This window comes from Rhinoderma darwinii, chromosome 4, assembly GCF_050947455.1.
Source record: "Rhinoderma darwinii isolate aRhiDar2 chromosome 4, aRhiDar2.hap1, whole genome shotgun sequence".
NCBI classification, from domain to species: domain Eukaryota; kingdom Metazoa; phylum Chordata; class Amphibia; order Anura; family Rhinodermatidae; genus Rhinoderma; species Rhinoderma darwinii.
Window position 1 is genome coordinate 363,152,553 of NC_134690.1, and position 27,293 is coordinate 363,179,845.

General features: G+C 41.1%; 1 protein-coding gene across 2 annotated transcripts in view; it reads right to left on the minus strand.

Annotated features, from left to right (window-relative positions):
• Positions 1–3,081: 3,081 nt before the first annotated feature.
• Positions 3,082–27,293, minus strand: part of HAO1 (hydroxyacid oxidase 1) — a 29,776-nt gene continuing 5,564 nt past the window's right edge. Inside the window, exons 2-9 of one of the 2 annotated variants that reach the window (XM_075863058.1) lie at positions 24,375–24,526; positions 19,501–19,756; positions 18,438–18,613; positions 16,816–16,907; positions 15,455–15,613; positions 15,283–15,352; positions 14,547–14,609; positions 3,082–3,328 (exon numbers count right to left, since the gene is read on the minus strand). In XM_075863058.1, coding sequence (XP_075719173.1) covers positions 14,548–14,609; positions 15,283–15,352; positions 15,455–15,613; positions 16,816–16,907; positions 18,438–18,613; positions 19,501–19,756; positions 24,375–24,526 — 967 coding nt within the window. In that variant the 3' untranslated portion in view covers positions 3,082–3,328; position 14,547. The remainder of the gene's footprint in view (positions 3,329–14,546; positions 14,610–15,282; positions 15,353–15,454; positions 15,614–16,815; positions 16,908–18,437; positions 18,614–19,500; positions 19,757–24,374; positions 24,527–27,293) is intronic. The other variant, XM_075863057.1, reaches the window with a different exon arrangement.

Genomic DNA, 27,293 nt, shown 5'->3' on the forward strand with positions numbered 1-27,293 from the left:
GGGTGAATAAACACACCACTTTTTTTCACCAATTTCCTTGGAGTGCTGGCTCTTCATTTTTTGGGGATTTTATATATATATATATATATATATATATATATATATATATATATATATATATATATATATATATATAAAAAGCTATACTACCATTTTTAACAATAAAGAAGCCGGTTGGCCTTTTTTGCTATCTATCTATCTATCTATCTATCTATCTATCTATCTGTCTGTCTGTCTGTCTGTCTATCTGTCTGTCATTTATCTGTCTAGTATATATTTAACATAAGCAAAACAATCATGATAATGCGACTGATTTCATGTCTGCTTGTCTAGTGAATATGACCACCATGCTGATATATGTATCAATGTAATCCCCAGTATCCAGCAGTACAATAGACTAAGTATTATTCCAAGTGTTCCTGGTCATAATGTATGAGCAAACATAACTAGATATGAGCGAACCGATTCTAAACAAACTTTTGGGAATTGCGGCGCACAAATTGAGGCAAAATGGTGGACACCAGTACAGATTAGTAAAAAAAATGACATGATTTCAGGTGTGTTTTCACTTAATGCCATGCAGGAAGCCTTCCCAAAATACACTGCATTATTTGTTCCTCTACCACAGACAATCATGAGAGGTATAGGTGGAGGACATTACTAACGCTGGCTTGGCGATAAAGAGCTTCAAAGGGCTTGGATGCAATCCTAGAAGACGTTGGAGAGTCTGATACGTGTTTTCAGGGCAACCAACGTACATGCGATTTGTCGTGAATTTATTTGATCCAATCATACCAATTTGATCAAATCTCTAATTATAACATATGGTAAATAAAAAAGCAAAAAGCCCCCCATAAACATTGAATAGGGGGTAGATACCCAGGACCTGGAGTCTGACCTAAAGACCACTTTTTCTTATAGGAGGAGACCAGTACTATAAATGATGCGTGATAGTTGGGGGCCTTGTTAAAGATTTTGCATAGAGGATAGAGAATGTGGGTGGAAAGAAGAAGGAAGGGATGAACTTTGTTTCACCCGATTGATTCTTGAGGAAGGCAAAAATCCCAATATGGATAGAGTCAGTCTACCTTAAAAAGATTGCTAGGCCATAAACATAACAAATACTTTTTTTTTTCTAGCACACTACATTATAAGATGAGAAGCTTAAAAGGATTGTCCCAGGATCGACAATTATCAGACATCTACAGTATAGGTAATAATTGTCTGATCGCTGGGGGGCCCCACCACTGGAACCCCAACCGGGTGCGAGAACTGTGGTACGGAACCCCCAGATCCTTCTTCCTGCCACCCCGCAGTGAGGAGGAGCTTGAATTGAACGGCGGTGAGCATGCGCCCGCCGCTCTATTTAATGTCTATGGAACTGATGATAACTGTACTCGTCTGTTTCCATCATTCCCATTCCCATCAGACTTTGAATGGAACGGCAGTGTGCGTGCTCTACTGCTGCTACATTCAATGTGCTCCTCATTGCTGGCGAGCAGTTAAGAGGGACAATGGGTTTGGGACCCCTGTTCTCACAAACAGTGGGGCCCAATAATAGTACTATTTCCACCTATCCTCTGTATAGGTGATAATTGTCGATTCTGGGATTTAATGACGTTTTCATTATTATTATTATTATTTTTTTTTTAAAACAGGTTATAAGTAAATATAAATGTATTGTTTGCATCATTTCTACACGTGAGACTACAATTTCAGATAAAATACCATGTTATATAATATAGTGATAATATTCTATATTGAAGTCATGTCTTTATGTTCCAGGATGTTAAGTATGTGAACCTCCCCCATTCCATGTGAAACCCAGCAGACAACTTTGAGCAAATGTATTAAGCTAAACACTCCCATTGCTTGCAGGAGATTACTTTCCTTTGATAGATCTTGTGCAGATTTGACTGTGTTTTTACAGCCAGGATTTTCTTCTCCTAATTCCTTTTTAAGTAACAGCTTGGAACTTTTGCGTGAACCTTGTATTTGTTCCACAGATATACTCCAGAGTCCGGGGAGAAAGTCGAACTTAACACCTGAGGTTCTTGATTAATGTTTGTGGACCTTCTGAAAAGCATCTTTATGGAGGCCATAAATGATGTCCTCAGAATTTCCAGACTCCTCAACAAGACAAAAAACACTAGATGTAGTGAAGAGCTGTTCTGCCATAATGAATTACTTCAGTGGTCTGACTTAGTTGTAGTATAACCTGTGGAAATATTTTATACGCACACATTACCAATTTAGGCATAGTATATAGGTGGGTATGTTAATATTAGTAAGAAACAAAACGTAGAAACGTCTGGGTCATCCACACGGTAATAACTCTTATGGTACGGTGTTACAGGCATACAGAGACATTCCAGGCATAACTATAGAGGGAACATTAGTTTATATCATATAAATATGCATGCGGGTATTAACAGGAGCTAATCCATGATGCAGATGGAAAAGCAGAAGACAGAGGAACCTTATCGAGCGAGTACTAAAGGGTGAAAACATATAGTTGTTTCCTTGAAATTCGCTTTTTAACATTAAAACTTCACCTGTTTAGCATAAACTTATATCAGATGGAGGAAAGTAAATATATACATGGACTGATTGTATGTATACCGCACAAAAAAAGGTATGGAATAGCGTAGTAGACTACGCTATTCCATCCCACAGAGTCAAGTAAGCAAAAGTATACGGTAAATGTAAAAAATGTTTAATATGGGGGCCTGTGGGTGACAAATGCCACTCTATCACACCATAGGGATCCGTTAAATACATACATTATAAAGCTTTTTAAGAGTTTTTCATGACGTATCCGTTAAACCTATGCCATTATAGCCCATGGGTGATGGGTGCCTGTGACGGACGCTTAACTGTCACATCCATCACCCATGGGCTATAATGGTATCCATTTAACAGATACGACATGAAAACGGTCATGAGAGTATATGATGTATACATTGAATGGATGCCAGTATACCTATGGGTGACAGATGCACAAATGTTTAACGTATAGACGGTAGCTTTGCCTGGCGTATAAGTGACACGTAGGCCAAAACACATGATGTGGACAGGGTCTTTCAAGTCAAGATAATTTAATTTGTAACAGGAAATCTACTTAAAACACTTAGCAGCAATATATAGTATCATGATTTAATTAATTTAATAAAAATACATAAAGAATACCAAGAAGATTAAATATCACATCAAATCAATGTCCATTGGGCTTTACATTTGACTGGTTTCTGTTCAGTGGTCTATATTTTGGAAGGAAAGTGTTCTTGACGCACAAGCGACTTGTCGATTTTTTCCACATTACAGCAACCTGTACAAAAAGAGGCATCTTGTTCAAAATGCATGTGATGGTACCACCGAATATTGCAAATTTGGATGATTCAACAACTAAATTAAGGACATTTATATAAATATAAATTTAATAAATGTTATTTTATTGATTTCTCATTTTATTTTTTTAGAAACATGTTGCTTAAAGTTCCACCCTTGGAATTGAAATCAACATTTTCTAAAATCTTGTGCTGATTATTTCGTAATATGTCTTTATAACGGTTGTCAACTTGTTTTTCTGACACAGATCTCCAAATTCCCTGCAGAAACAAATTCCCTGTAATGTATTAAACTCAATAATAGGACAGTATGCAGTAAGCTCCCATGCTCCCTCTAGTGGTGGCTGCAGATAGCCAGCATGTAATATTTTAAATTCATGTCTATGCAGGGGATATCGAGCTCTGTATAAGAAAATAATTATGATAAAAGATTGAGATTCACTTTAAATACATGGAGTCTGATGTACTAATACTGTCTTAGTTTTAGACAGTGTACACTTAGACATGGCAGTCTAAGTTTGGGCTACATTTATCATAGCGGTGCATATTGTATGATAAATTTGGTGCATCTAGCAAAACATGTTATACACTTTTCTCTTCTTTAGTACACCTCAGGGGCATAGCTATAAGGGGTACAGAGGTAGTAGCAGTTGCGCCCAGGCCCTGGTGTCTGTGGGGACTCAAACTCGAATCTGCCACATAAGTATTATAAATGGCACATGGTAGATGGGGGGCACTGTCATAGATCTTGTATTGGGGCACAGGAGCTTCAAGTTACGCCTCTGGGGCTGAGTGCTTCTGCCCCATTGTTTTCGCAAATGGTGGGGATCTCAGTACCCAGACCCCGCCTGATAAAAACTTCTGACATGACTCTATGAAATATTAAAACTTTTCTGAAAATACAGTTACTCTTTAAAGCTTCCAATTGAGTTCAATGGCAATGTTAGTAAAAAAATGTTGTATGTGGATGCAATTAAATTACACATTGCATTAAAAAAAAAACGTCATGTCAACTCGTTTCTGCTCCGAAAATGCATCAAATTTTCCCATTGATGCCAATTAGAGGCTTTAAAATGCTACCACAAACGATTGGTATTTTGAGTGCTTTTGCATGTGTAAGGCTACGTTCACATGGGGCGGATACGCTGTGTAAAAGTACACACCGACTCCACCCTGGTGGCCGCTGGGAATTCCGGGCGAAAAACCGTTCCAAATTGTGGTGCAGTATTTTCCCCCAGAATGTCCGCTGCGGAAAACTGCAGCATATAGAAGGCCTGCTGGCAGGCAGACTAGCCGGCCGGCATCCTGGGTTGATGTTTCATCCCAGGAGATTGCTGCAGCCGCAAGCTGCAGCGGCAGTCACATGAGATAAAACGTCATCCCAGGAGGCTGGCCCTCTGGCCTCCTCCAGTGTGGCCTCCTGGGATGACGGTTCAATACCCATGTGATTGTCTGCAGCAGTCACATGGGATAAAACGTCATCCCAGGAGGCCGGCCTGCAGAACGTCAGAGGTAAGCATAAGGTGTTTTTTTTCTATGTTGCAATTCTAGCGGCGTAATCAGTACAATTCCGCTGCAAAAGTCTCAACACTTGACTATTGTTGCGGGTTTTAGATCCTCATTGAATCCAATAGGGAAAACCCGCAACAAAATAGCGGCGATTCCACACCCACAATTGCCATACTGCGACTTAAAAAAATGCACCGCAGGGTCAATTTGTGTGCGGAATATCCACATATCACGTATGCAGCGTGTGGATGAGACTTCTATTATACTGCGGATTTTCCGAAGCGAAATATGTTGCGGAAAATCTGCAGTGTTTACGACACGTGTGGACTAGCCCTAAATGCATGCAAAATATGCAGCACATATTTTTTTGGCTAGTACATTTTTAAACATACCCCCCCCCCCCCCCAGTTATTTAGGTACAGTATCTAAAAAAGCATGAAAAGGCGGTGAAACAACACGTCAAAATATGCATTTACAATAAAAACAATATAAAAACCTATGCGTTTTTTAAACGGACTTTGCATTGGATTTTTTCTTCCTACAAACTACTCCATGTGAACATTCATTTGTAACATTTGTTTTTTCTAGGGTAGGTTGTTCATATTGCGTTTTATAGTTGACTCAAAAATTTTGAGTGAGAAACCATTCTCACAGAGTGAAAAAATTGTTGTGAAATCCCATTAGAAAAATTATCACATTTGGATTAAAGGGATTTCCCAGGATTTAAACTCAAGATTGGCTCAAGGCCCTATTACACGGGCCAATGATCTGGCAAACGAGCGTTCACATGAACGCTTGTTCCCGATTATTGCCCTGTGTAATCAGGACTCGTTCATTGGCTGATATGCTCTTTTATGCAGCATTAAAACTCATCATTGTCGGGAGCACATCTTCTTGTGTAATCAGGGAGATTCGCTGCCGACATGATGAAAATGTATGAGGAGAAACGGAGTAACGATCGCTCATCCCCATATGGATGTAGCCATCTTTATCTTGACTCTGATAACTGGTTGCAGCGTGATATCACACAACAAAAGCCATTAATAAGTCATTAAAAAAGTCAAGATAAAGGATCTTGCCACTCTGTATTACCCGTTACCATCGATAGAGATAAGTGCTTTGCAGTAGTTATATTTTTTGCTACAGAACTGTTCTGGAATTTTGTGAATGTTAATTTAATTGTATTCTTATTTAGCGGCAGTCTTTACAAAAACAACAATGGTAACATCCAGAACATCTAAAATAACATCAGGATTAACAACATCAATAACGTCTATAATAACATCATCTGTAACACCATCTATAACACCATCTAAAATAACACCTTCTACAATAACATCATCTATAATAACATCATCTATAAGACCATCTAAAATAACACCTTCTATAATAACATCATCTATAATAACATCATCTATAACACCATCTAAAATAACACCATCTATAATAACATCTATAATAGAATTTCGATAGCATCTTAAATTCTCGTGAAGACTTCTCTATAGATGAAACCTCTGTTTAAAGAACAGGATAAAGATTCGGTAAGTTCTATGATAATAAATGTAACATTTTCATGTTTGGGGTAAGACTCTTCTATGTGTGGGGGTCACAGTCCGGTCTCTATTGGGTATTTATTTATTTATTTGTCTTTCCTTTGTGTTTTTGTCTTTTTTAAACACCCTTTATCATTTCCATTTTGTTCTATTTTTTTTTTTACTTATTTAAAATGTTTAATTCTTTAATAGGATCAGACTATTCTAGTGCCTAAAGACCTGAAAATTGAGAATTATTAGAAAAAATGTCATCCCATCCCATTCAAGGTTGCAGTCAGGGCCAGACTGTCCATCTAGCAATTCTGCCAGATTGGCTTCCATAGCTCCTAAACCTCATGTCTGACCTGTCTTAGCATTGGTCAGTCAGTCACCCAACCCCTGCAGTCTCGGGTGTGCTCCTGCTAGGTATAACAGTAAGGGTTGGGGCCTTTTGGGAGAGAAGGTGGGGCCTCCCAGATTACAGAACTGTTTATAACTGGAAGCAGCAGCAGTGTGCTTGTCTACACGTGTATACAGGTGTAGTGAGAGGTGTGAGGGATTGCAGGATAAGACTGTATGTTGAAGGGAGCTGAAGGGATGGAAATTAAGTTTTTTACATGGGACTGTATGTTGGAGAGAGCTGAAGAGAGGGGAAGGATGTTTTTCACATAGGACTGTATGCTGGAAGGGGGTGACGGCTGCGGAGTGACTTATTTTTTAACATGAAACTATATGTTGGAGGGGTCTGAATGGATGGGAGTCATGTTTTGCACATGGGACTTTCTGTTGGAAGGGGCTGAATGGATGGAAGTGATTTTTTTTGCACATGTATTGTATGTTGGAGGAAGATGAAGGGAGGGGAGTGATGTTTTCCACATGGGACTGTAAGTTGGAGGGGGCTAAATGGAGGGGAGTGATGTTTTGCATATGGGACTGTATGTTGGAGGTGGCTGAAGGGAGGAAAGTGATGTTTTGCACATGAGACTATGTTTGTGGGGGCTGAAGGGAAGGGAGTGATGTTTTCCACATGGGACTGTAAGTTGGAGGGGGCTAAATGGAGTGGAGTGATGTTTTGCATATGGGACTGTATGTTGGAGGTGGCTGAAGGGAGGAGAGTGATGTTTTGCACATGAGACTATGTTTGTGGGGGCTGAAGGGATGGGAGTGATGTTTTGCACATGGGAAGTTATGTTGGAAGGGGCTGAATGGAGGGAAGTGATTTTTTTTCTTCCGTTGGACTGTATGCTGGAGGGGGCTGGAGGGAGGGGAATGATGTTTTGCGCATGAGACTGTATGTTGAAGGGGGCTGAAGTGAGGGGAGTGATGTTCTTTTTTACATGGACTGTATGTTGGAAGGGGATGAAGGGAGAGGAGTGATGTATTTTTTTTTTTAAATACGGGACTGTATGGATGTAGCCATCTTTATCTTGACTCTGATAACTTGCTGCAGGGTGATATCACACAACAAAAGCCATTGAAAAGTCATTGAAAAAGTCAAGATAATGGATCTTGCCACTGTGTATTTAATGCGTTACAAGTCAAGATAAAGACGGCTACATCTGTATGCTCGAGGAGTCTGAATGGGAGGGAAGCGATATTTTGCACATAGGACTGTATGTTGGAGGGGGCTGAAGAGAGAGAAGTGATGTTTTCTTACATGGGACTGTATGTTGGAGGGGGCTGAAGGGAGAGAAGTGATGTTTTCTTACATGGGACTGTATGTTTGAGTGGTGTGAAGGGAGGAGAGTGATGTTTTGCACATGAGACAGTTGCACATGTATGTTGAAGGAAGATGAAGGGAGGAGAGTGATGTATTCTTTTTTTTATTGCACTGTATGTTTTAGGTAGCTGTGGGGAGGAAAGTGATGTTTTTTGCATGTGACTCTATGTTTGAGGGGGCTGAAGGGAGGGGAGTGATGTTTTGCAACCTGTAGGGATTTTATCAGCAATAGGATAGGTGAGCCCTGCTGTTCTGCTCCACTATGTATTTATTACTTGGCTATCAGTCCGGCCCTGGTTGCAGTATGTAAAGCTGGACTGACTACCATGTTCACATCATCTAAAGCTCCTTCCACATGTCCTCATCATTCTGGACCTCTTTCGATCCTTTCAATAAAGAGGTCATCTGCAGAGGTACTACAATAATCATCAGGCTAAGTGCACCATCTCCAGTATGTCATCATCCTTGACAGAACATACCTCCAAGGATGCTGACATTAACAAGTGTCTTCATGCTCCAAGATGCGAGATCCTCCTGCCTTCAGAAATCAGCAATAAGGCCTTCAAAAAATGACTCTGTGACACAAACAGTCAATTTAGCCGGTAGAAGCAACGGCCAGCCAGGCATTTCTCCTGCAGCGGCCTCTGCAGGAGAAATGTAGTATTACATAGCAAATATTTTTATGAATGGCCGTCCATGTAATACAGTAGGCCACTCATACAAAATAGGCTCTCCACTCCGGCTCATAGAGCAGAGTTCCAAGTAAAGGACTTCTCTCTATGATGTCCATATGCCTTAATAGGGCATATGACAGGAGTTGTCTTACATTTTTTTTATCTAAAATTTTAAATATGTTAAATATAGATTTTTTTTTAATACGTTTTGTTCAGATTACCATAGAAGGTAAAAAGATTGTGCTGTACAGGTCATTATAGCAACTAGTGTTTGATACAGCATGGGTCTAACTAACAGCTGCTATGTAACAATTACAAGGCTTACTACACTAGATTTTTCCTGAGTATTTAATGTGATACATTCAATCCAAAGCCAGTAAATGTAGAGCTGAAACAAGATCAAGATCATACTTATAGTCAAGAATATAGCGGCCCATAGATAGACAATAAAAAGACCCAAAGAAAAACAGGCCAGTATTTCCAAACTCCCAGTCAGTGATTAGGGTGTGCAATGCTGAGAAAATACTTCACTGGTCAGCCAATGTACCTAAGCCTATCATTTCAATCTCGGAGAACCACTCTACATTCACCCATGGCCGGCCTTAGCTATGTTCGACCAGTGCGGTCGCACAGGGCGCCAGCCGCCACACAGCAAGAGGGGCGCCAGCGGGTGTGTGTATCCCCTTGCCGTTGCAACTACCAGCGGGGATACACACACTAACTGCAGTTGCCTTTCCACCTGGGCGCTTCTTCACTTAGTGGCCGTCGCTAACGCTGTAGCAGCCATAGCGGCTGCTAGCGGTGACACCGAGCATGAGGGCGGTGGCGCCGCTAGCAGCTGCTGTGGCTGCTATAGCGGTAGCGACAGCACTATAGCAGAGCAGGGAGATATCTCCCTGCTCTGCTGTCTACTAGTGCCACTGTAGCTCCCTGCAGGGGCGGAATCCCCGTGTGGCCGGGGATTCCGCTCCTGGAGCGCTGCTTGATGTCACTGTCCATATATGCCATCTACAGGGGGGCACTATAGCAGAGCAGGGAGGACTCTCCCTGCTCTGCTGTCTACTAGCGCCACTGTAGCTCCCTGAAGGCACGGAATCCCCGTGTGGCCGGGGATTCCGCTCCCGGAGCACTGCTTGATGTTTCTGTCCATATATGGACAGTGACATCAGGGGAAACTCCAGAAGCGGAATCCCCGGTCACAGCATTGCAGACTCTATGACCGGGGATTCCACTCCAGGAGAAGCCAATGACGTCATGGACACAGACGAACAGGAGCTTCTCCTGGAGTGGAATGGATGGTCATAGCGTCTGCAACGCTGTGAGCGGGGATTCCGCTTCAGGAGTTTTCCCTGATGTCACTGTCCATATATGGACAGAGGCATCAAGCAGCGCTCCAGGAGCGGAATCCCCCTGCCCCACGGGGATTCCACTTCTTCAGGGAGCTACAGTGGCGTTATCTTTACTGGAAGGGAGGGGGTTGCTATCTACAGGGGGCTGTGTGGCACTACCTACAAAGGGCAACTGTGCAGGAGCACACAAAATACCCAGCTTTCCCGGGTATCAAAAAAAAGTGTGGAAATAAACTAAGATATAACTTTTATTTAATCTAGCTAAAAGGATTAATCCTTTACTCAGACTAAATAAAAGATATATCTTAGTTTATTTCCACACATTTATTTGATAGCTGGGAAAGCTGGGTATTTTGTGTGCTCCTGCACAGTTGTCCATTTTTGAATGTCTATTGCCCGCCAGCTATCAGGGTCATTTGCACTACCTACAAGGGGGCTGTGGGCTGTGTGGCACTACCAACCAGGGGGCTGTGGGCTGTGTGGCACTACCATCCAGGGGGCTGTGGGCTGTGTGGCACTACCAACCAGGGGGCTGTGTGGCACTACCTACCAGGGGGCTGTGTGGCACTACCTACCAGCGGGCTATGTGGCTCTACCAACCACGGTGCAGTGGGCTGTGTTGCACTACCAACCAGGGGGCAGTGGGCTGTGTGGCACTACCAACCAGGGGGCTTTGGGGCACTACCAATAAGGGGGCTGTGGGGCACTACCAACCAGGGGGCTGTGGGGCACTACCAACCAGGGGGCTGTGGGGCACTACCAACCAGGGGCTGTGGGCTGTGCGGCACTCCCTACCAGAGGTCTTTGCGGCACTCCCTACAGGGGGCTGTGCGGCACTCCCTACAGGGGGCTGTGCGGCACTCCCTACAGGGGGCTGTGCGGCACTCCCTACAGGGGGCTGTGTGGCCCTCCCTACATGGGGCTGTGCGGCGCACTCTACAGGGGGCTGTGTGGCGCTATCTACAAGGGGGCTGTGTGGTGCTATCTACAAGGGTGCTGTGTGGCGCTATCTACAATGGGGCTGTGTGGCACTATCTACAAGGGGGCTGTGTGGCGCTACCTACAAGGGGGCTGTGTGGCGCTACCTACAAGGGAGCTGTCTGGCGCTACCTACAAGGGGGCTGTCTGGCGCTACCTACAAGGGGGCTGCCTGGCGCTACCTACAAGGGGGATGTCTGGCGCTACCCACAAGGGGCTATGTGGTGCTACCCACAAGGGGCTGTGTGGCGCTACCTACAAGGGGGCTGTCTGGCGCTACCTACAAGGTGCTGTGTGGCGCTACCCACAAGGGGCTGTGTGGCGCTACCTAAAGGGGCTGTGTGGTGCTACCTACAGGGGGAATCTGTGAGTGGTGGGCTGATGGTCATTTTACTGTGAGTGGTGGGCTGATGGTCATTTTACTGTGAGTGGGGGGCTGATGGTCATTTTACTGTGAGTGGTGGGCTGATGGTCATTTTACTGTGAGTGGGGGGTTGATCGTTATTTTACTGTGAGTGGGGGGGCTGATGGTCTTCAAGTGGTTTCCACCTCTGACCTCCAATTGAAATTAATAGGAGGCAGAAAATACCTGCGGCGCTCGTTTGGACCTTTTTTTCTTGCGTCTTTTGCATTCGCTTCAACAGCTTAAGAAAAAACAAAAAAAAGGTCACACAACGCTGTCAGTTGCTGAAGGAATTTTGAGGCAGATTTTTTTTGCCTTACAAAAAACGTGTGTGAACATACCCTACGAGTGTAGTGCTTGTTCTTAGCCATTTTCTGTCTTTCTCAAAACTATTTTTGGTAGGGGGGCCCTGAGGAAATTTTGTTTTTCCAGTGCTGCCTCGAGTCTGAAAAGGTTGAGAAATTCTGTACTAGGCTACAGGGTCCCATCATGGAGCAGCTCAATTCGTCATGGGAAAGGGGCCTACGTGAGTACAATTTTTGTTTTTGTTTGGGGGCACTGTCTACAAGGGGGAGGTGGGGGACTGTATGGCACTGTCTACAAGGGGTAGGTGGGGGCTGTATGGCACTGTCTACAAGGGGGAGGTGGGGGGCTGTATGGCACGATCTACAAAAAGGAGGTGGGGAATTATGGCACTGTCTACAGGGAGGCTGTATGGCAAAATCTACAGGGGGGCACTATACTGTGTGGGGGCCCACTAAGCAGACATTATACTGTGTAGGGGTACTACAGATGGCATAATACTGTGGGCACAATTAGAGGACAAAATACTGTGTCATTGAAGGGGTTGTAATATATTATATTATTAAATATTATTATTATACTGTATGGGGGCACTAAAGGGGCATTATAATTTTTTTATAGGCCATTTTTTTTAATGATGGGGTGGGGCGCCGATAGATCATTTCGCACAGGGCACCATCTATCCTAGGGCCGGCCCTGCTTTCACCATCATGTAATATTACCGGATTTCATAATATTATAATTTCCAGGCTCAGTGTGCTGCTAAGCCGTTGTATCTAAACACATTGCTGTGGCAGAAGTGCACTTAAAAAACCTGAGCGCAACACCCAATCGGGCCTCCAACTGGAAGATGAGTGGCAGTGCACAGGCCTTTGTATTATTTATAGGTTTGGGTCTTGATTTGAGTGATAAGGGTTGTCCAGCCATATCAATTTTTTATTTTTTTTTTGCAAAGAGCTTACAATGATATGAAATAACAAAATAATTAATACTCACTTTACTAATCTCCAGCTGCTCCCCTGCCATCGCTTCCCGGGTCCCCTGTTGTCCTCTATTCTTCCTGACGTGTTGACATGACAAGTGACCGAAACAGTCAACCACTGGCCGCAGCGGTGACCTCAGTGGTGTTGATGCATCCCCCTTACAATCAGTGATTGGCTGCAATGGTCACATGTCGTGTCAACACGTCATCACTGGAGCAGGAAGAACATAGACTGGCGTGAGACCCGTGAAGCATCAGCACAGGAGCAGTAGAGGACTGTTAGGTGAGTATTACTTCTTTTTTTTGGGTTGTTTTATAACATTGAAAAATTGTATGTGCCTGGACAACCCTTTTAAGTGTTTGCAGGTGAAGGTTGCAAAGTAGGATAAGCTTGGTATTATTCTTACTACTGCCCTGTATAAAAACTATGCCAAATAGGGTCCCCTTTAGCACAAGAAAATTACAGTGAAAATGTTTTATTAGCTGTCTTGTCTTTGAAGAGATTAAAATATCTACAAAGAACTTGCTTTCAATGCAGAGATTAAAACTTAAGAACAGTAAATAAATAGGATGAAGTCTGAATTGTTTAACATGTCAGTCATTACCTGAACACTTTTGTTTTGGGTAAAACCATTCCTTGATATGTGACAGAGAAGCTTGACACCTGCTATAAATCCTCATTTAATTAACTGGCTAAATAAAGTGGGTTTATGGGGTATTACATGTTGAATGCCTGTTCTAATCGCTCCATGAATGCATTGAAAACTAATTAGGATGAAGCTCTATAGGAAAATATATAGTTCGAACCATATGTGGTTTTACATAAAGATTATATATATATATATATATATATACATATACATGCATGTATATTGTGTGTATATATATATATATATATATATATATATATATATATAGCAAGATAATTTGAAATAAGAATTTATATTACATTCTGATAATATGCACATTCCAAACATACAGACAAGAAGGTGAACCGTGAATGATGGGTAAATGTTTGCACAGAATTCAAACCAGTCAAATTCCTTATACCAATGGCAGAGTCTGAACACCATATTACGCAGGTATTCTTCCCTAAATGCTTCTAGGGAGAATAACTACATAATAAGGTGTATAATGAAACATGGCATCATTTATTTTCTCTCAGATTTATACAAAATCCGATAGAAATAATCCTTGGTATGCCTCCATATGAAATTGGAGGAATATAGATGTAGACTAGAGTCCCATAGAAGTCTATGAGTGCTGTATTCCGTCTCCATACATATCTCAGAGGTTGTATGGAGCCATTATACAGTAGTTTGCATGAGCCCTAAATTGGGGTCTGACAACACATTAATTGAGCTGACGTAAGAGAGCTGGATATCCCAAAATGCCGTCAAATTGCTGAATGCAGAATTAAGTTGAACAAGATTTTAACCCCATTGATGGTTATGTATAAGTTGTGATAGTATAGTACAGTGACATAAATAGATTCCATACCGGATTTCCTTGATTTACAATAATTTACACTGAAACATTAACATCTATTTTACATTACACATGTCTGTGTAGTAAACAAGTAGCTACAGCCCAGTCACCGCCTTACATAAACCAGACATTTCCTATAGTAGAAATTCACTTTGCTATTTTGCAAATGTAGACCATGAATAGACCCCAAAGCACATCTGAAGCCCTGGCATTTGAAAGTTGGGCACATCGCACAATAGTTTTCAGATAAAAAGGACTTACCTCAATCATGGGCATGATGCCAGTGGCTCAATCGACCAGACACTAAACTACCAACAAGGCACGCTGTAGAAATATTGGTCATATTTATAATCAGTGGCGGAGCTATAGAGGCTACAGTGGTAACATCACAACCTGGTCCGTTGATGCCGTATGCTATTTGCACAGCAATAGTGCTATACACAGCTATCTCACTATACAAATGATAAATACTAATTTGGAATATGGAGAGTTATTATATCACAAAGCATTGTAGGGCGTTGTTAGACAGTGATACTGGTGCATCGGGGTGTAAGATTGTGGAGGAGAAATCAAACTTTACAAGCAGTACATGCACATAACGTGACATAATTAAAGGGGTTGTAAATGATTAGAAAATCATGGCTGCTTTCTAATATAAATAGTGCCATACCTGTCCATCGGTTATGTCTGGTATTGCAGATCAGCTTCATTGAAATGACTGGGGCTGAGCTGCAATACCAAACACACCCAGGTGTGGTGCTGTTTATGGAAGAAAGCAGACATGTTTTTCTAATCCTGGACAACCCCTTTAATGAACACTCCGAGCAGAACTAATACACTGTATTATGTCTAGTGCAGGGCCTGTGGGGGATGTGCATGACACAGGGATTCTCTATTAGTGTTCTCCATTTGTCATGTACCAGCACCCCCCCCCCCCAGGTATAACACAACGTAAAAGTGTTGCACTGTCTAATAGAAGGTACAGATTTTGACATACCCGAGAGAGCCATTGCTAGCCGACATTCTTCTCTAAGTATACTAAGAACTTCTTTCACACCATGTTCTCCCTTTTGTTCATAAAGAAAGGATGAATTAGTCATTTATATCCTCCTAATTGTGATATACTATAGGTGTCCACTAAACATCTATATGCTGTTTATGTACTGTACCTGATAGGCTAAACCCCATAATACAGGTCTTCCTATGAAAACGGCCTTGGCACCCAATGCTAAAGCCTTCAAAACGTCAGTTCCTTTCCTTACTCCACCATCAAGATATACTTCGACTTTCCCATCCACTGCTTCCACAATTTCCTGAAGCACATCAATCTACAAGTAAAACAGTGAGTACATGATGTTTATTATCTTCCTGACCGTGTTCACCTACATGAGATACAATGAGGCCTCAATGTACAATATAAATTTATTCAAAAAATACACTACAAAACATTATCTAAGACAGCAGGCACATGAAAAATGACACATTGATACTGTAAAAATCTCCAGCCTTCATTGGCACTATTAGAACTGGTGTGGAGACTTGTGGTCTGTACTACAAAGTTGGCACCTAATGACAGTACAAAGGATCCACTTCAGACTGTGTGTAAAATGTCACCGGTCCTTTCCACTATAATCCTGAACACCATTTTTTTTTATCTAAACAGACTAAACAGAACCAAAACTATTTGCTGATTAATTTTTACTATATATTTATAGCAGTTGGAGCATTAAGATAAATAATAGAATTTTGGCTGCCTTCGGCCACCACTAAAGGGAGCTTGGGATTTTGCTGCATACTGTTTATACATTGAATTCAATGAAAAAACTGTATGCAGTAGGCTCCTAAGCTCCCTCTGGTGGTGACTGCCAGCAAACAGAATTTCATAATTTAATTCTATGTCTATTTTGGTTATTTCAGCTTTTTTATCCCAAAAACCAATAAAAAGATATACTAAGAAAATAAAAAGCACAGGACCTATAAATGATATGGTGTTCAAAGGTGGAGAATCACTTTAAGGTTCATCCAAGCCCCTGATCCGCTTCTTCTACCACACAGGAAAACCTTTGCTGTAGACCCAAAGACCTGAGGTACCAACAAGCACATTTCTGATTGGCTGTTTATTCTGGCCAAATGCATTCTCCTTAGTTATTTAGTAGAATAAACTATTGCCATTGTAAAGTGAGTTTACAATGATTATGGAAAGCAATTATAAGGTGAAATTATGTTAAACAAAGCCCAAAAAAACGTGTAAATTGTACACTACTTGTACACTATATCTTCAATGCATAAGCTGACAGCAGCACAAATGGTAAATGTTGCTCCTTGACTTTCCGTACCAACTCCTTGTAAAAAGATTGAGCTTCTAAAACGAACTCTGGATCTTGAAGTTTGCTTATAGCAGGCAAAAGTACTGTTAAACAGCTGTAGAATTATGTGCCACCTTTGTGATATTAACTGGTTCACATGCAACTGCTCTGGTGAGTATCTAGACTCTGACATGCTGCACACAATAAATTAACCATATACTTACTGTGGCTGGAACCCCATCCAACTGACGTGCACCATGATTAGACACCAGGATGCCGCTTATCCCACGCTTAACAGCTTCTCTAGCATCATCAGCTTAAAAGAAAAAAAACACCAATGGATTAATAAATCAATGCGGCTACAGTCAGTATCAGGCAAATATCATTCTGTTTGCTTAAAGTCAAAATCAGAATTTTCATAACTAGTAAAATCGATGAGCTGGGTCGTGTAACATACCAGTGCTGTTATTTGTTTTACATGCAAGTTTCCACTGTACATCATATGCACCACCTGAAATAACAAACACTGCTGAATGTTACTGGACTGTACAGGAGAAGTGGCCAAAACAGCTATTAGTGGAAGCTGCACCTCACAGACTTCCTGCGCTGCCCAGGTCCTCTACACATAATACTGGTAATACTGAGAGCTCTCTCCCATTTTAGCCGTTTCCTCCTGCATTTGGACCAGAAAGCAGGGGAATTACCTTAAAGGAAACAGAAAGCTCTAAGTATTACCAGTATTATTTACAGTGTGTATGCAGAGGGCGGAAAGAGCAGGAAGTCTGTGTGGTGAAGCTTCAGCCAATAGCTGCGGAGCAGTAAGTAATGTCAGAGAAGGGGACATCATTTTTGCAACTTCTGCAGTCTAGCCCAGTAAGATGCAGCCATTTTGTTATTTCCTGTGGTGTTAAGGACCTATTGTGTAAAAAGCACCTTGTAAAATTCCATGTGGAGGACCAGAGTAAAATAATTCACAGCCCTGGTATGTTACATGACCCTAGTATGTTCATTTAATTATGACAATTTGCCCAGAGTTTCACTAGGAGTTCTTCACTTTGAACAAATAAATTATAATCTGTCCTTAGGCAGCTGGAGATGTTCTGTTTATCAGATATAGTGAAGCCATAAATGTTGTGTCCTACTTGTATATTTTGGATCTTTTTCCTTTTCTCTGTTGACTTCTGTAAGTGCACAATTTCTCTTTCTGTGCTTACTATATGGACTAGCCCAACCTGGTGTAACGTAAAAGCAGTGCTGTGTGCCCTGATCCAGTCAGAAGACGTTTTTCACCTGCTGCTCTTCTTCTTCTCTCCCCCTCATGATGCTTCACACTAGATGAGGCAGAGACTGCAGCTGCATCCCCCTTCTCCCCCTCCCCCAGCTGCCTAATTTTCTGTGCTAATTGGGCCCTAACCAATCAATCATTGATGACCTATACTAAGGATAAGCCATCAATGTTATAGTCCCGAAGAACCCCTTTAAGCCTCAATTAAAATGTTATTTATTTACTATTACAATTTAAATTTGTTTATTTTTTTAGTCTAAATATAACAAAATAATTTGTATTAAATGGTATATGAAATGGGTGTAGTCCCATGAGTTGAGATGCACACCCACTATAAGACTTGGTGGCACATTACAGTCAGCATACTGAAGGAGCATTGTACTCTGTAGAGTTACCCCTTTTTATTCTTGCAACCTATGGGATATCAGGTTACGGATCCCCACTGATGCCATCTTGTGATATGACTAAATGAATTGTCAGAAGATAATTATAGATTAGAGCACTATAGTCCTCCCTGTTAATGTAATACTTTATGTAACATATTCTTAAATATTTACTGACCACTTAAAATTCCTTTGGCTACTATGGGTAGTGAGGTTAATCCTTTAAGCCATGCAATGTCATCCCACTCGATGGAAGCATCAATAGCTTGGGACACATATACGGCCAAACCACTGTTGTCTCCGTAGCCTTGTTTTGATGAAAATGCCAAGTCTTCCGTCTCAAAGTTTTTCATCCTTCAGATAGCAATAAGGCAGACATAACAAGTGACGTGCAGATGTAGGGGAATTAATCATAATACACCTGACTAATGCATCTCAGAAAACCCATCTAGGTATTCCGTTTATCATTAGGAATATAAATTCACAAAAAACAATTGTGGAATGTTTGTGGTCCTTAAAGAGGATTTCACTCAAAATCAAAAAAATAGACATACATTAATAAATAAAAAGCCTGCCGCATACTAACCTGAAGATTTGCATGGCGCCAGTTCAGACTTCCTGAGCCCTTATATGTAGGTAAAACTCTCTGGACCAGACGTTCACTGACTAAGAATCAAAGTTTACTTGTTAACTATAGGGTCAGGCACACTTATTGACGTCTTATTGTTAGGGTTTATCCATTTCATAGGGACAGACTAGGGCATATTGCCCCTGTCAATTTAACCTTGTTACATTCATTTAACAGGATATCTGGGTGCCTTTAATGCATGGGCCCTAGGTCGAAATCTGGCCAAGAGCAACATCTGCAAAAACTCTCTGATTTCTATAAGGATAGCTCTAGTGTGTATATGTGTGTCTTTATGAAAATTAGATTATGAGCCCTACTAGGGACAGGGAACAATTAGCAACCTTCTCATTTATTAAGAAATACCGTAAAATAAATTTTGGGTGGAATCCTCTTTAACATGTAGAGTCAACGCTAACCCATTTTGACCGCTCTTTATCATATATTTCACACAGTCCAAACAGCCCTGTACAATCTACATGACATGGGTTAATTTTTTTGCTTTCAGTAAAGCTTATAAAATGTATTTTTGAGTTATAATCTATGATAAAACGTTTAGAACAGGATGCATTATAATTTTCCAGAGTTATGATTTATTAATGAAAGGTTATAAAACCTGAGATGAGGAGGGAGTTGGAATTTATTCCGCACATCATCAAGTCTCCTCCCCAGATAAGGAGTGTCCACAGTTAAGAAGATCGCTTTGTATCCATATTGTTCAGCCCTCTGCACAAGTGACTTTGTCAGGTTGCGATCTTTATAGATGTACAACTGCATCCAGCGTAGACAGTCAGGTGCAGCCTCTGCAACCTCTTCAATGGATGAGGTGGCCCAAGAGCTCAACATCATTCCTGTTCCAACTGATCTACAAGCTAATATGTAAAAAGAGACTAAATATAACATGGGAATATAAGAAACTTGGTTATAGTTGTAAATGATGAGTTAAAGGACAGTATAAGTAAACACCCACTGAGGTAATATAGAAGAAGTATATAATACATTATCAATCTGGGAGGGGGTTCCTACTACCTGAAAATCCCCCCTGTGAGCAGTTCAGGAGAAAACATTAATATAAATATATAATTGTAAACTACTAAACCACCTTAAATCTCCAGGGATATTATGTATTAACTCGTAATGTCTTAGATCACTGCGGATAATGGATATCAATATTAACCCCATCATCACCTTTGACCCCCAGATATGCTAGGTATTAACTTCTAAGTCTCTTTATATCTCCAGGGATATTACAAGTATACTATCACTAACACCTTAACCACACTAAGTAAAAGTATTGTACAATGTACAAATTTTAGGCATCGATGGCGGGAGAAGAGGGGAATTTTGCCAACTCTGTCTTGGGCACTAACTGAAAGCGCCCTTCAACAATAGATGATCCTAAAAGGTGACCTTTCTTTTATGTAGTAACAGGAACTGATCTTTCTTGACCTAAGTCAAGCCTTATTACCTGGTGTATACTTTAGATAAACTATAAATGCCAGCATATTAGATATTTTCTTAAAAAATAAATTAAAGGCATTAATAGGTGTCTGATACCAAACAATAGGACTCGTGACTTTTATAAATGTACATGACAAGGGTTGCCAAGCTTTTTTTTTTTTCTGGTCTATTTAGTAAAAGTTAAGATTTTTGCAGATAAATTAGGAAATATAAATGAATTCTAGAGATAAAAAAAGAACGTGTCTATAGTTCAGAATACTAAAATTCATAAAATATGCGTCTATTTATTATTATAGACATTGGACAAATATCCCCTATTTTAAAGTGGTTTCCCAATACTTTTTTTTTAATCACTCCAACGCTTCTCAATTTATCTATTAATGCCCCCTGAATATCGTTATCTACATTTTTATTTGTTAATTTACCATTATTCTCTTTTGTTTACATTGAGAGGTTTGTTTAACTCTGTGTATTTGTTGTCTTGCTCTTCCGGTCATACAGTTCCCGGCATGCACAGCTTGTGTCCCAGCATGCAATGCGCCAGCAGGAGGGACTCATCACGCCTACTACACCCAGCTATAAACAATCTCTGTTGGCATTTTACTGCTCTCATTAGATTAGTGAGAGATAACGATAAACCTGCAACATATCAGTGCTGTACCAAACAACTCTCTCTTATATAATGGTTAAAAAAAAAATCATTTGAACCCAGAGTCCCAGAGCAGGGAAAAGCACTAGTATAGGCTCTGCTCCGGGATTCTGGGGAATCCCCTGGCATCACTGTCCATATATGGACAATGTTGTCAGGGGCTTCCCCAGAGCTGGAGTCCCAGTCAGAGCGTTAGTATAGGCTCTGCTCTGGGACTCTGCGGAATCCCCTGACATCACTGTCCATATATGGACAGTGTTGTCAGGGGCTTCCCCAGAGCCGGAGTCCCGGTCAGAGCGCTAGTATAGGCTCTGCTTCGGGACTGTGTGGAATCCCCTCTGACTGGGACTCCAGCTCTGGGGAAGCCCCTGACAACACTGTCCATATACAGCCCTCCCTGTAGACTGTGATATACTTTCAAGTATCACAAAGAGGGACAATCGATGTGGCACGCAGCGGAATTTTTTTTTATTTTAAGCCACGCCTCTAATCCCACCCAATCATATACACCCCGTTCAGCCCACACAGCATAATGCCCCCATAGCTGCAATCATACAGTATAATGCCCCATACAGTATAATGCCCACACAGATGCCCCATATAGTATAATGCCCCATAGCTGCCCCATACAGTATAATACCCACACAGATGACCCATACAGTATAAATCCCACAAAGATGCCCTCATGCATTAAAATGGCCAAACAAATTCCCACATACAGCATAATACCACAATGTAGCATAATACCCCCATAGCTGCCCCCACAGTATAATCCCATAGCTGCCCCCACACATTATAATGCTCTCCCATAGCTGCCCCCATAGTATAATGCTCCTATAGCTGTCCCCACACTATAATGCCCACCATACAGTATAATGCCCCCCATAGCTGCCCCCACACAGTATAATGCCTCCCATAGCTGCCCCCACACAGTATAATGCCTCCCATAGCTGCCCCCACAGTATAATGCTCCTATAGCTGTCCCCACACTATAATGCCCCCCATACAGTATAATGCCCCCCATAGCTGCCCCCACACAGTATAATGCCCCCCATAGTTGCCCCCACAGTATAATGCCCGATAGCTGTCCCCACAGTATAATGCCATCCATAGCTGTCCCCACAGTATAATGCCCCCATACAGTATAATGCCCCCATAGCTGTCCCCACAGTATAATGCCATCCATAGCTGTGCCCACATTATAATGCCCACATAGCTGTCCCCACAGTATAATGCCCTCATAGCTGTCCCCACAGTATAATGCCATCCATAGCTGTCCCCACATTATAATGCCCCCATAGCTGTCCCCACAGTATAATGCCCCCATACAGTATAATCCCCCCATAGCTGTCCCCACAGTATAATGCCCCCATAGCTATCCCCACAGTATAATGCCCCCCATCGCTGCCCCCATACAGTATAATGCCGTCCCATATAGTAAAATGCTCCTATAGCAGCCACCATATCAGCCCCCCTTCCCTACCCAGTATAATGCCCCATAGTGCCTAATAGAAAAATAATAACATAATTACTTACCTATCCCCGTGCCCACGTTGGGTGGAGGATCCTTCTCCTCCAGTCTGTGCTGTGAGTAACTCGGCGCAGACAGGCGATGACGTCACTACATCGCGCCTGCCTGCGCCGAGACGCTCACAGCAGTGTGAATGCTGGGGCACAGAACTGTTAGCTCCTTGCTCCAGCATTCAGGAAGCGGGCTCACCAGGTTTAAGGGCCCGGTCGCAATTGCAACTGTTGCGACCCCTAGAGCTACGGCACTGTATACAGTAGCCTATGGCAGAGCACGGAGATACCTCCCTGCTCTGTCATAGTGTTCAATAGTATCTGGATCCAAAGGACGCAGACACTATTGAATAGCAGCTGCTTGCGGAGCCTCCGGTAATGGGGGGGCCTGTGTCGGATGTCGCCACGGGCCACCTCATGCTGCGGGTCCCACAGCAGCTGCTATGGCTGCTACAGCGGTAGTTACGCCACTGGACGTACCCGTACATTAAGCCAGCCGGAGAACGAAACTCAGATCATGGACGGGCTAGCGCCGTAAATAAAGGATTTTGGTAGTGGAGATGCATCACGTGACCAGCGCTGGAATCGGGTGTTAGAAGATGAAATAAAAATGTGAGTATATTACAAATTCTATTGTTTTTATATATATATATATATATATATATATATATATATATATATATATATATATATATATATATATATATGCGCAGTGAAATAGAAATTTGTTAGTTGGTCCTCGAAAACCCCTTTAATGGATTGCCTGTGAATGTGCAGATGTTTTTTTTTTAATTCCCTCCTTCGAGCAGACCCTAAAATGTTTTCGGATGTGTAATGTAGAGAACGAACTAGCTACATTTGACGGGAACTAGACAAACTAATTAAACTATGCGTGAAATAAATAACATCTAAGTCAAACTGTTGCAGTTGTTTTACCACTGGGCTATTACTGACCTCTCTTTAACATCCCTTTTAATTTTGGCTTAAAAAGAGGCCTGCCTTTACTTTTATAAATAGAGCCCCTACTATGATGCCTGAATTAAAATATAAAAGCAAAAGATACAGTATCTCAAGGCTTCTGAGAAAGATCCAGACTCAATTGCCCCAGTTCTACATTAAAAGGATATTCCGGTTTCAGGAAATAAAGCTCATTCATTGGTCAAATGTAAAATTGAATGGGAATCTTCATTGTTTACGTCCAAAGGATAAAACTACAGCTATGCAATGGCCAAATAATACTCCCATATAGTGCCCACATAGTCCTACTGGAACCGACAGTGGAACGGAATGTTTGTCCTTCTCTATTTTCATGTTACTCCTGTGGATCCAGTCCTAAGGGGCCCCCTAGGAAACGGTGGAACTGGGCAATTTCCTGGTTTTCCACCAATTAAAACCAGCTCTGGCAAAAGGGTGCTACATGTGATGCAGAAAATAATAGGCAGCATAGAAAAATAAACTGCTATGTACCCTTTAGTAGTACGTACTGTTTATATACACAGTAGAAAACAATTTGAGAAACAATGGACTCTTTACTTGCAAAGTAATAAGTGGAATTTGCTCAATAAAACCATTATCTTTCATCATGTCATGTTCCTTTTTGGTATTTGAAGTAAAGAGATATAGAAATATTATATCCACTTTTAAGAGTTCAGTTGGGATGTGAAACAAGCACTGAGGTAAGAAGATAAAGTCTTCACTGCAAGAAAAATATTATTTAGGCCCAGCAAACTTGGACACATGAAGGTGATGGGCTCTAATCTTGTGGCCCTCGTGTGTTTGGTATAACATAAGTCTTGTAGTCCAGGTCTTATGAGGCATTTTATCTACAGTACAACACAATACAATGGGAGGAGGTTTACCTCGTACAGTTGCGGTTTCTCCATCAGGGTGAGCCATTCTCTGCATTGCTGTTGCTCCTACACATATTGGCATGCTCACTTTCTGTCCTAGTATAGTTGTCGATAGATCAGTGGCAGAAACATCTCTGAGAACACGAGGATACAACCGCCATCTGACAGCAATGAAACGTAAATCAAGCTTTAGACACCAAACACATGTTTAGCGTTTGTTTTCACATTTTTCTGCAATTAAGCAACTGTTTTCAAGTCAGTTCTAAAAGGATCCATTTTCATGGCAGCTATTTGTGCCAATTCTTTAATCAACGTGTTAATGACAAGAAGCAGTTCTGAGACAGAATCCAATTATACAGCAGACATCATATTATTGCTACAGTATACGACACTGTTTGGGTCACATTTCTGCAGAAGATTGGTCATCCTGCTCATGGCAAGACTGCTAAACTAAAGTCTAGCTGTCTATGTGTACTCTGCCCATTGTAGGTACTGGTGGGTATTTTAGTGGCTACATGAATTGTGCTATTCCCCTTACTTCCTATCGGCGCCTATATCCTCTTATCTCATTGTCAGTGAATCTTCAGTAGTTTTCAGCATTTGAGACATTTTGTATGTTTGGGTCCTCTACCTGGTATATTACAATATTGCTGCCTTATAGGACTTCTTAGTTATTCCTATAAATAGTCCGTCTCAAATGAGAAGGGAACAGCCTATGGCTCCCAAATAGACATGATGTAAAGCAAAATCAAAAAAAGGCGCATATAGACTAGAATATATATTGTATCAAAAAGATGTTTATTTATTAATTTAAGCAACAACAAAGATAAAACCACAAATATATAATGTATTACAAAGATAAAAGAATGTACTATGACATAATTAATATTATCATTGGTTTGAAAATGGCATAGTAAAGTTCTTAAGTTCTTTGTGGTTGTTTTCTGGTTATGATTATGTATATCCTTCAATGACATATCACTTGTATGTATTATTGTATGCAGGTCCATGTTCGGGGACCAAGGATGGTTTATATTGTTTGAAAAAAGATGTAAAAATTTTTCAATAAAAATTTATTGATTTAAAAAAGAATGATATCAAACACCAAATATACAACGCCACATTGGTTTCCATGGAGTGAGATATGATATTATTTTGCTACATTAGGTAAAAGCAACATGGCAAGGAAAATACGTTGCGGATATATGTCTATAAGTAAAGGTCAGTACATATCACAATAGAGGTGTATTGAATCACCACCTTGAAAAACCTCTGGCATCAAATATGCATGCATATAGTACTGAAATCTTGCCAGGGAAAGAAAAGATTAAACTCTTACTCACATGAAATAAAGTGCAGTGCAATACACGCCAGTTACTGCACTGCACTTTATTTCATGTGTTTCATACAGTTACGTCTTTGCAGTTAGGTACCTAACGCAACAGCGCGTAACTGTACATGTCAGTGACGGAATGGGCTCAGAAGCTAAATCAGCTCATCACCAGCCGGTGTCAGCTGTATATTACAGCTGACATCCTGCTGTATGGCCAGGACAGGAGCGGCAACTCCGCAACACAATCGTGGGGGTGCCAAAGGCTGCTATGGTAACTGGAGGCCTAACAATGGCCTCGTGGTCTGCCAAGTACGGAAGCCGATTAGGCCTTGCCCGGAGGCCGTGCCTAATAGGCTTTCTGTCAGTGAACAACTGATAGTTCTAATGCATTGTACTACATAGGTAGTGCAATGTATTAGAAGAGCAATCAGACAGTTGGAGCTTTAAATAACCTAGTGGGACAAAAAAAAAGTTAATTAAAATGTTTTACAAAAGTATAAAAATAAAAGTTTCAAGTTTAAAAAAACAATAACCGCCTTTTTCCCCATAAAAAGGCTTTATTATAGGAAAAAAGTGAAAACTTTAAAAAAAAGTACACATATTTGGTATCACTGTGTTCGTAATGACCCAAACTATAAAACTATCTTGTGTGATTTTTTTTCCCACAGAGTGAACACTGTAAAAAAATAAAATAAAAAACAATACCAGAATCGCTGTTTTTTGTCACCCCCTCCCAAAACATAGAATAAAAAGTGAACAAAAAGTCGCACGTGCCCCAAAATGGTACCAATAAAAACTACAGCCCCTCCCGCAAAAAATGAGCCCTCACAAAAAAAAGGTGATTTTATTGTGCAAACGCTGTGAAACATAAAAAAAACTATATACGTTTGGTATCACCGTAATTGTATCGACCTGCAGAATAAAGTAAAAAGGTCATTTGTAGCCCGCTGTGCGCACTGTTAAAAAAAAGAATAAAAAAACATCAGGATTTCTGTTTTTTGGCCACCTTGCTTGCCACAAAAAGAAATAAAAAGTGATCAAAAAGTTGCATGTATGTACCCCAACATGGTACTAATGAAAACTACAGATTGTCCTGCAAAAAATAAGCCCTCACACAGCTCCATTGGCGAAATAATAGAAAAAAAGTTCTGGCTCCCAGAATATGGTGACACAAAATGCGCAGTGTGTTCCAAAAGGGGGATAAGATTGGGCACCATTTATCAGTGCGACACTGGCCACACATCTCTGAATTAATATTTATTTACAGCATCATTATACCCTTTTTTTATGCCCTGATGTACTCCACACAGCTTACATATGCCCGACATTATAAACTGAAATAGAAGTAAAACCCCAAACAGAACAACTACCAAGCCAAATTCCACGCCAAATGGCGGTACCTCCCTTCTGAGCCTTACAGTGTGCCCAATTAGCAGTTTATGTTTACATATATGGAATTCCCATACCCGGTAAAACCTGCTTAACACTTTATGAGGTATTCGTCTGCAGTGGCACAAACTAAAATGGCAATTTTCACTTTGCACCATCAGTTGCGCATTAATTTCTAATGAAAAATCAACGGTGGGGTCAAAATG